This window comes from Nematolebias whitei, chromosome 10 (genome assembly GCF_014905685.2).
Source record: "Nematolebias whitei isolate Nwh7 chromosome 10, NemWhi1, whole genome shotgun sequence".
NCBI lineage: Eukaryota > Metazoa > Chordata > Actinopteri > Cyprinodontiformes > Rivulidae > Nematolebias > Nematolebias whitei.
The window spans coordinates 2,133,297-2,143,735 of NC_056507.1; the positions used below are offsets into that span (position 1 = coordinate 2,133,297).

Genomic DNA, 10,439 nt, shown 5'->3' on the forward strand with positions numbered 1-10,439 from the left:
TCCAATTTGTCTATGGGGACCAAGGCCACCACTTGGCTGCAATTAATCTATGGGGGCCAAAGCCACCATTGGCCACCCCCTGGCTCCAATTAATCTATGGGGGCTAAGGCCACCTTTGGCCACCCCCTGGCTCCTCCACTGCACTTGTTTATGGAAAATATTACTCCCCCCACTCGCCAGAGTCCATCACTTGAATATCGCAGGTTTACTTGAATTCTCCGTTCAGTTCCAGTCCAGAAAAACTACAAACATTCAATATTCAAATCCCTCAGCGATGGGGGGGACACGGATGAACCGCGTGATATTAATTAAAATTCACCACCGGGGTGGCTTTGAGACTGTGACGTTCAAGGCTGAGCCTCTGAAACTCACAAACCGTTATGAGCCTCAGTCAACACGTCAAGACTCCCTGATGGATGCTGACCAGTCCCTGACGAGTCTCAGCTCAGGCTGATACTGGTTTTAAGGGGAGGGGTGGACTAGGATTTGGTCTGTGAAGCAGCGACGTGCTGCTCTGCTCCTCACAGGTTAGTTTGTGAGTCAGCCCCTTCAGGTTGAACAAACCAGCATCAAGGCCTGGTTTGATCCTGAAAGCCTTCCTGACTGAAGCGGGAGTTAAACTACAGACCGTGTTCCTCGTTATGAGCGAGTGTGTGTGGGCACCACTGACAGGAAGTGGCTCTGAGTGGGAGGAAGCAGCAACATACAGCCGTATTGTTTCAAAGTGAGAGAGGCGGTGAAGACGAGCTTGGATCTGTGCGACGGACGTTTCATCCATTTGTCTGCTTGACGGACAAACGACAAATGATTTTTGTTGTTTGTAAATATTTACATACAACTTTTTGTACATCGTGTTTCTGTCATGACCATTCGAGTGATTTAAAATGGCTGCTGCTGCGACACGTGTGTGTGACAGTGCGCAGCGTTCATCGGTCCATCATGCTCAGGATCATCTCGGGGGTCAAGTCTCCGTTGGCGGCAGCAGCAGCCGTTTCCTCACTCATGGAAAGCTCCAGAGTCTCCATCCCGTCATGGTCCTCCACCCCCTCCTCCACCGTCAGGGTCACCGCCTCCGCTGGGGCATCGCCCTCCTCCTTCAGGATGACCTCCTCCACCTCCCCGGTGCTCTCATCCTCCACCTGAATGATGGCAGCAGCTACACAACAACAAACACACGGTGTGGACTCGTGAATGTGAGAAAGGTCAAACACAAGCGAACAGAAAAACCAGACTGAAGGTTCGACCTTCTGCAACCGTTTCCCTGAGACCAGCTGCCTTGGCGGGGCGCTCTTTGTATGTTCTTTGTGTGGGGAGGGGGTCAGGACAGGACGGAGACACGTCTGTGTGCTGACCGCCTGCTAGCTTAGCGCTACGTAGCTGTCGGGTTTTATGGGGGGTCGGTAGGCAGGGTGCTCGGTTCTGTTGACGGGGCTTGTATAATGGTAGAGAAACAACATCTCAAGGTCACGTATTCATATTTAATATCTGCATCGATTTTATGTCTATATTCTGATTTACTTCATTTTGTATTTTGCTTCGTGTGTTGTCTGTTGTTCTGTGTGTTCAGCACTTTGGTTGGCCTTGTAGCTGTTTTAAGTGCTCTATAAATAAAATGGTATGGTACGTGATCCACAAGGTCAATTCCAAGGTCATAGGAAAGGTCAAAAGGTTTGAAAACCTCATCAAATTCTCTTTCCAATGACACCAAGTCCGTGAAATGGACCCAGTAGTTTAATTGTTGCAGATCAGTGACCACGCCCACTTTCACCAAAATCGGTCAATTTGTGGGACCACTGGTCCGACTGACCTAAAATTTAAGATCCTGCGCTGTGGGACCATAAATAACAAATAAACCAAGTTTCATCAAATCCAAGATGGTCAGTTTAAACCTGTTGGGTGATTTGGTACCTGGAGGAAAAACTTCACCACGTTCTTCCAGAACTGGATAAATTCAGTCCAAAATGAAAGTTTACTAAACGTTTAGATCAGTTTTTGATCGCTGATGTTTTTCCATGTATTTGTTTAACTGTCTGTTAGCAAAATATCTTGTAAACTTGAACTCACTGTTGATCTACAACTGATAAACTTTTGGAATCAGCCCATTTCCAGATGGCTACCACTGCTAATCGATGCAGCAGGGACGTGTTTCCTTCAAGGAACGACGGGACATTATTGTAAATGAGCTTTAGCCACGTTAGGTTTAAAACAGTTACAACAAGCAGCTGCATGTTTTACTGGACCTGACTGAGCAGTTGAAAAAATGAAATGTGCACGTTTGAGATGGTGCCAGCATGCTTACCAGCAGCAGGTGCTCTGGCAGCCATTTTCACTGACTTGCTGGGAGCTGGAGGCTTCGGGCTGTTCTTTGGAGGTCGGCCTCGTTTCCTCTTGGCAGGAGGCTCATCAGGAGCTGGTACTGGAATGGCAGCAGGAGCTTGATCCAGTTCAATGGTTTCTAGTTCATCCTCTTCCTGTAGTAATGCAGCTTCCTCCTCATCCTCAGCTTCATCTTCATCGTCCTGTTCCGGCTGATCCTCCTCTGAGCGACAACAATCAAAGGAGACACATTAAATGACGTGACGACCAGCACAACCTGCAAACAGCACCAGAACGCACCACTGTCGTCCTCGTCTCTCCTGCTCCTCATCTTCTTCTTTCTCCCCCGCCTCCCTTTCTTTGGGCTCACCCCTCCATTCTCTGCATCCTCCACTTCACCACTACAGTTCTCAGAGTGGCGAACCATGGTGTTCTAAAAAACAAACAAATCAACAACAACAACAATAATAAATACAACACAGACTATGAGGGGTGGCACGGTGGAGCAGTTGGTAGAGCTGTTGTCTGTCAGTGAGAAGATCTCTGGTTCAAATCCCGGCCTGGGGCTGTTCTGGGTGGAGTTTTCATGTTCTCTCCGTGCTGTGTGGGTTTTCTCCCACAGACCAAAAACATGCATGTTAGGCTGCCTCAGGCCTCCCCTACAGAAGAGATCTGTGATCTCAATGGGATTTGTCTGGTTAAATAAAGGTCAAATAAAGGTCAATAACTATGGAGGCTGACTTCCACCCCCTTGCCCTCAGAGCGATTGCTGACTGTCCATAAGTTATAAACAGAACTGGTGACAACGTGCACCCAGTTGGAGTCCAGCTCTCACACCGAAGAGGTCCGATTTACTGGAGGCGAGCGGTGAATGGTCTGTAGGAACGGACCCCCAATACAATTCTTACGGAGCATCCCCCACGGTGTACCTCAGGGAACATCCACAAAACACGTCAACTGTTTGGGACAACTCCCATGTCCCCTTGAGGACCCTAGTGTGGGTTAAACAGAATGGACCAACCCCAAAGTTCCCTGACTCAGCTTCCTCCATGGAAAATGTGCTGGTCTGCAAAGTATTCGTCCACGCACCCAATGACATCACCAGTTGAGGCCAACAGTACCCCACCTTCACACACAAGGTTTGTGAAGTCCTGCTTTCCTTGCCTGAGCCGTCTGAAGGTTTGAATCTTCTTGGACTGAGTCTCTAACGTATGAAGCCTTAATGAACTACTCCCACATCCAAGAAGTCTTTATCTTAGCAGCAGCCAGGGCTGCAGCCCACCCAGTACCCCTCAGCTGCCTCTGGAGGAACTCCTTCTTCAGTGTGACAGCCCACATCACCCGGGGGGTCCACCATCAGGTTTGAGGACAGCAGTCATGAGAGACGTGACAATCTTATCATCCTGAGATTATATTTAAAAGTGGGCAAACTGCACGAGTGCAGAGGAACGTTGTGTTTGGCAGAAAAGTCAGAATGCAAAGCTTACTTTATGAGGACTTTGTCTTTAGTGTAAATAACCACTGACTGACCGTCGACCATCTAACGCAAACGTGAAGACACTGAAGACATTTTAAAACGGTAGTCTGCTGTGAGGCGGTTTTAAAAAGGCAAAGATGTGCTTCGGCCTCATGTTCCAGACAGGTGAGCACTGAATACTCCAGGTAAGACACTGACTACTGGTGACTCCACACAACACCACTTCTTTATAAACCCTCCCCCAGGTGTGTCCTCACCCTGCGTGTGAAGGTCTTGTTGCACTTGGGGCAAACAAAAGCGGTGGGGACAAAGTTGGGGTCGTGGTAGCGCTTGAAGTGCATGTCCAGGAGCTGCTTCTGTCTGAAGGTCTTCTCACACTGGCTGCAGGCGTACGGTTTCTCTCCAGTGTGTGTGCGGCGATGCATTACCATGTGACGCTCCTAGACATGACAACACATCCACAGAACAGAGCGTCACAAACAATAATTCATGTTTCGACGTCAGAGGACGACTCACTCTGTAATAACACATTTAAACTTTACGCTCGCAAAGGAAATAAACTTCAAACTTTGAGTAGTTCCAACAAAACATCAATATTCTGGATATTAAAGGTTCCACAGGGAACACGTTTCTTAAATATTAAGATGTTTTCTTCATGTTTTTGAAGTTGTACTTTACTTCTTTGGTACGAGGGTCCCTGTTCGGTACAGTACAAGAAAAATAAAACGTTTCCTAACGCCGGTTGCTTTGTTTCCTTCAAGGAAGCGGGTCATGTGCACGCAGTAATGTACGCCTTCACTAACTACTGTTACTCCAGAGAGGGATTTCTTAACAATATATTACAAAAAATAAAAGCAAAGTATGTTTTCTTCTATTAATTGGACTCAAACTTTAAGCAAAATTAAATTTGACACAAAACATGGAATAAAACTATTACTGCTGAGTCTTCTCCTTAAAATACAGGTTGTTAGAAAGAGTGCATCTACAGTGTGGACTTCCACACAACATGATGCTAATGATGAAGATGCCTTTGTTGCTTTATGGCTCGGCCAGCTCGTGACAGAAAACTTGCTGTGGGTATACCAGGCACGATGCATGAGGTGCTGTACTAATAGGATTACGATAAAGATGGTTGAGCAGCAACGAACCTGGCGGCAGCAGTAGTCACACATGTCGCACTTGAACCTCTTCTCATTCTTGTGGGACTTCTGATGCTGGATCAGAGCGTACCGCTCATGAAAAACGGCGTCGCAGTAACGACACTTCTTTCCAGTCTCGATGAAGGAGTGCTGCTTGCGAAGATGCACGCCTTGACAAAACAAACAAGCAAAAAACAAATAAGAAAAGTAAAAACACTTTTTTTGTCTCAGGTGAACAGTGTGCTTTACCCAAGTCACTCTTGCGTGCAATGACCGTGTCACAGTGTGGACAGTGGAATTTGGCCACGTTTTCCGTGTGTTTCTGCAGAATGTGCATCTTCATGGTGCCGCTCTGGGTGAAGCGGGCGTGGCAGATGTAGCACTCATAAGGTTTCTCCCCTGAAAACACACAACACGTGTAAGATTTACTATTATAGGGTTCCTTCTAGGAGAACTGACACAAGCACAAACAAATACACTAGGCACTAGTTGTATTTAGCTGCATTTAGCTGACAGCCACAAGAGACAAAAAGCAGAAGAACCTCCAGTTTTAGCTTCTCTCCATCGGCTCCTTGTCAATTCCAGAATTCAAACTCCTACTTTGAACCTACAAAGCCCTCAACAACCTAGCTCCATCTTATATTACAGATCTTATTGTTGCATATTTTCCCAACAGATTTTTTTCTTTAGAAAACAAAATAAAATCTGGAAACACAACCAAACTCCAGACTTTTACTGGAGCCTTGCTATTATCCTTGTAGAGACTAGAGCCGAACAGAACCCAAACGATATAAACTGGGGAGGAAGAAGGACAACACAATATAGTAAATGTTAAAAAGGCAGATTTGTAGCCAGTTTTGAATGTCATTAAATAACCTGAGTAGAAAAGTTGTTAAAAGAAGGTGAGCAACACGACAAGTTAAACTGAGGCTACATGAAATAAAGCAATGACAAGTTGTATGTATACACAAAAGGATGGTAGGTGACCCTCTTACCTGAGTGTGTCCTCATGTGTCTCTTCAGCTTGTATGTGTCTCTGCTGGCGTAGCTGCAAAGACTGCACTGGAATGGACGCTCACCAGTGTGGGAACGGATGTGACGCTTCAGTTTGCTCACCTTCACAACAGACATACAAGCACACGTCAAATTCACCCTTTGTCTAAAAAAACACAAGGAAACGAGAACTGGTTTTACCTCCACACTGGCGTAGTCGCACATGGAACATTTGAAGGGTTTCTCATGCGTGTGTTTGTAGCGACGGTGACGGACAAGCTCTCCGCTGGTCACGAACGCCATATCACAATCTGTGCATTTGTGTGGTCGAGTTCCTGGATCAGCAAAAATGACGTAGCAGTTAAAAACAAAAAGCCCATTCTTTTGTAGTTGACGGCTCTCTGGAGAGTCAGGACGTACCCGTGTGTGTGTTGAGGTGGTTTCGGAGCAGAGTCACCGTCCTGAAGGCTCGTCCGCACAAGTGACACTTGTGCGGTCTCTCGTCGGTGTGGCTCTTCATGTGCCGGTCCAGGTTGGAGCGGCGAGGACACGTGTAGCTGCAGAGCTCACACTGAAACGTCTTCTTCACTCCTGACGTGAACAGACACACAAACACGGTCTCAACACGCAGCTTTAACAAACATTACCGTCTTTAACTCACACTTCCCACCCCGTTCTATTTAAACAGGATAGTTTTTCAATCTTTCAGCTGACTTGTTCCAAATCAGACAACAATAAGTTACATGCGTTCAAGTTTATTTCATTGTGTCGAATAAACAAGTTCAGATTTCTTCCACTCAAAAATAAAAGCACAAGAAGTAAATGTTTTTCCTCTGTCATGTGCATCTCTACAGAAACTCTTGTGGAAGTTATCAGAACCAGAACAAGCTTTATCATCAATGCACCGAGATACAACGACAACATGCACGTACAGTCGTCCGAAAGAGGACGGAGTGCACGTAGCTGCTGCTAAAAAGCGCGGCCTTCTTATCTTTTTCAGAATACATTTTTAGATAGAAAATATTATTATAGATTATTAAAACTAAACGAGCTGTACGTCGATGCCCCCATCGCTGAGGGACTTGCACACTGAATGTTTGTAGTTTTTGAGCCGAGTGTTTTTCTGGACTGGAGGTGAACAGAGAACGAGGCAAAGCTTAAAGCCGTGGAGAAGAGCGATGTTTGTCTGAGGCAGCACAGAGCGATGGATCCTGAAGGGTGGAAGGAGCAATTTTATAAACCACAGAGTGCAATGACGGAGTCAGGGGGTGGGCAATGGTGGCCTTGGCCCCCAATGATTAATTTTAAGGGAAGAACAATCCCAACCATTTGAGGAAACTATTTTTAGGCAATATAAAAACTAGAAAACAGTTTCCTCAAATGATGGGGTGTTTGGCTTACACACACACACACACACACACACACACACAAGTTTCAGTGGGGTGGGGGCAGGATGCGTGAGAGAACACACACACACATACAGTGTTTCTGCTACCATCATACAAGCAGGGCGCCCCACCCTGTCAAGAGAACTGAGCGCCCTGCTACCGAACCCACCCCCACCAACAACTGCCAGCACTGATGTAGCTAAGCTAGCAGCGCGCAGTACAGAAGTGCTAGCTAAAAAGCTCAGTTTCCCTCATGCACAGCAGTCTCCACCCCCCCGCTTGAAAACTGTTGGTACAAACGGCGCACAACACAGACGTCTCCACCCCCCACCCCATGCACGGATGGTATTTCCAGTTCCCCGTCTTCAGTCCAGGGAGTGGGAGACGTCAAAATCAGTGTAACCTGTAGCGTGCCGTCTCACCTTTCTTCTTGATTTTGGTAGGCTTGGGGGGCTTCATGGTACCAACAACCTTCTCTGCGTTGACCTCCGACAAAAGACCCTCCTGCTGTTCCTCTTCAAAGTCGTAGACACTGACATCCATATCCTTATCACCTTCAGTGTAACGCAGATGGCTCTTCTTAGCCTGCATGAGCAGCAAGTTCAGTCAACCTGCGGAGAACAACCCCCAGCCCCCCCAAAAAGAATGAGCACACATTACCTTTTTGGCCTTCTTGATCGCTCCTGAAGGAGTTAGAAAGTCTGAGTCTTTGGACCAGCTTGTGTCATCATTCAGAGACTGAACGGGCTCATCCACGTCTTCTTCCAGCATCTGGCTTCCCACCTCCTCAAGCTCCCCCTCTTCTTCAATCGGGGCTTCTGCTCCCTTTTCCCCCTCCACTGTTTCCACCTCCCCATTAGCACCAACCTTAACCACCTACAACAACAACAGCAGTTTTTTATTTACTCGCATAAACATAACAGACTTCTCGAGAATTCCCTTTAAAAATCCAAAGAGGAATCACAAATTAGTTTAGCCTAAAATATACAATTATTTCCAGAAACGTGATCAGCATGGAGTAGGTGTGGAAGGGTTTGCTAAATCCACCATCGCTGATGTCCCCCGTCTCTGAGGGATTTGAATAATGAATGTTTGTAGTTTTCAAGATGAGTGTTTTTCTGGACTGGAATTGAACAGGGAATGTAAGTAAACCTAAACGTTTTTAGTGCAAGATATTCAAGTGGGCACCACCACTAGGTGCGATGGGGGCCTTGGCCCCCACAGATTAATCTTTGGCCACCCCAATCATTTGAGGAAACTTTACATTTAAGCAATATAAAAACAAGAAAACAGTTTCCTCAAAATACTGGTGGCAGGTTTAAATACACTGATGCTCCCATTTGTCATGAGCTGAACTCAAAGATCTGAGACTTTTCTTTGTACACAAAAAGGTTTTTATCTCTTAAATATGGTTCACAAGTTCATGTAAATCTGTTAGTGAGCGCTTCTCCTTTGCCGAGATGATCCATCCACCTCACAGGTGTGGCAGATCAAGATGTTGATCAGACGGCATGATTATTGCACAGGTGACCACAATAAAAGGTTTTATCACGCAGCACGATGACACAGATGTTACCAGATTTGAGGGAGCAGCAGTCGGCTGCTGACTGCAGGAATGTTCATGCTCAGAGGATTTGTCAGTACATCCTCACAGCCACAGACCACATGTAACCACGCCAGCCCCCGTGTTCGTTGTCCATAACATATGACTGTCCATACCATAACCCCACCACCACCAACTCTATTCACAACCTGTGTGTTCCTCATGTGCAAAAACTAACAGGATCCACACGTCCTGAACACACAGGTGAACCAAATCCCCTTTTTTCCTAAAACCATCCCATCCCAAATATTTAGAGCTCATTAGGTTCCCCTTTAAAGACAACTGGATTTCTTCTTTTGATTCTTGAAGACTTTTGAGATTTCAGATGATCTCAGCCTCAGTAAGATTCTTGAGAACAGATATCTAATTTGCCTCCTACTCTGTGATTAGGATCCTCCTGTCCTGGATGACTGAGAATCACCTACACCTGAGGGTACCCAAAATGGAGCTTTGTTAAGAAAGTAATTTGTTGTATGAGCTTTCAGTGGTGGGCAATTCATCCCTTAAAAAACTGCACCAGTGGATCCCCAGTCAGTTAAAAGTATTCCTTGGTAATGGCTCAGCTGCTGATGGTTGTGTTCTCTGCCTGTGTACCTGAAAGCCTTCGGGAAGAGGCAATGTGTGACAGATGACTGGGTCTCCATCCTTTGGCATTGAGGTGGTCTCTACAAACGTGCCTTGCTGCAGGGCCTCAACAGTAGTGGCAGAAACCGGCACCTGGACCAGCTGGAGTTCCCCCAGGCCCAAGGCTGCTTGCTCTTTTAAGTTTACCACCTGAGAACACAGAAAACTGCAAGCTGAGGCTTTGGAGACATTTACCAAGACCGACTGAAAACTGTGGAATCACTGAACTTCAGAAAAGACCCGGATCATTCAAAACGAACACTTACCTGTAAGGTGATGATCTGAGTCTGGTCCACTGTTGCCATGGCAGCCTGATGAGCAGCGCCTGCAACTTCTCCAACTAAGCCCATTGTAGCCACTGACCCAGCGAGTGCAGGATCCATTACCTGTGGAATAAACTTCTGTCATCTTAGCAGGATGTACTTAGTTACTTTCAGCTACAGGTTAATCCATTTCAAAATCTACAACAGCTCTATGACGTCTGACCAAAGCCCGATTACATCTGGGACTCTGACAGGAACCCGGAACGTGAAGCTGGACTGGGTTCAATCCTCCCCGTCAGCTGGTTCCACTACAAGTTTTAAGTCTGTCCTAAATTAACCTGAACTGTCAGATGTGCTGAGCAAAGATATTCTAAGATGAGGTGTGTGTTGTGTTTGTTGAACATGTGCACACAAGAGGGGGTAAATAAGACATTTTAAATTTATCTGGCAACCTTCATCACCCATGCAGCGTCTGCATGACACTTAGTCCAAACTGGTGAAGACACTAACGTCTCTTTGGAGCCTGGACTTTATTAGTTTTGCTCCTACATGATGGAAAAGGCTGAGCAGCACAAAAACACTCTCTGACATTTATTATAACTGTTGTTATTTATTATAACTGTTGTTATTTATTAT

At 46.2% G+C, this 10,439-nt stretch overlaps 2 protein-coding genes across 2 annotated transcripts in view; both read right to left on the reverse strand.

The window, feature by feature from the left end:
- Positions 1–10,439, reverse strand: part of lrp5 (low density lipoprotein receptor-related protein 5) — a 398,826-nt gene that overhangs the window by 267,274 nt on the left and 121,113 nt on the right. The gene's annotated exons all lie outside the window — the stretch shown is intronic.
- ctcf (CCCTC-binding factor (zinc finger protein)) overlaps positions 547–10,439 on the reverse strand; it is a 15,074-nt gene continuing 5,181 nt past the window's right edge. Inside the window, exons 4-16 of the mRNA XM_037683232.1 lie at positions 9,807–9,926; positions 9,511–9,690; positions 7,974–8,189; positions 7,736–7,898; positions 6,346–6,516; positions 6,127–6,260; positions 5,928–6,048; positions 5,182–5,331; positions 4,942–5,102; positions 4,051–4,233; positions 2,617–2,749; positions 2,300–2,539; positions 547–1,156 (exon numbers count right to left, since the gene is read on the reverse strand). Of these exons, the coding sequence (XP_037539160.1) occupies positions 927–1,156; positions 2,300–2,539; positions 2,617–2,749; positions 4,051–4,233; positions 4,942–5,102; positions 5,182–5,331; positions 5,928–6,048; positions 6,127–6,260; positions 6,346–6,516; positions 7,736–7,898; positions 7,974–8,189; positions 9,511–9,690; positions 9,807–9,926 (2,202 nt within the window). The 3' untranslated portion in view covers positions 547–926. The remainder of the gene's footprint in view (positions 1,157–2,299; positions 2,540–2,616; positions 2,750–4,050; positions 4,234–4,941; positions 5,103–5,181; positions 5,332–5,927; positions 6,049–6,126; positions 6,261–6,345; positions 6,517–7,735; positions 7,899–7,973; positions 8,190–9,510; positions 9,691–9,806; positions 9,927–10,439) is intronic.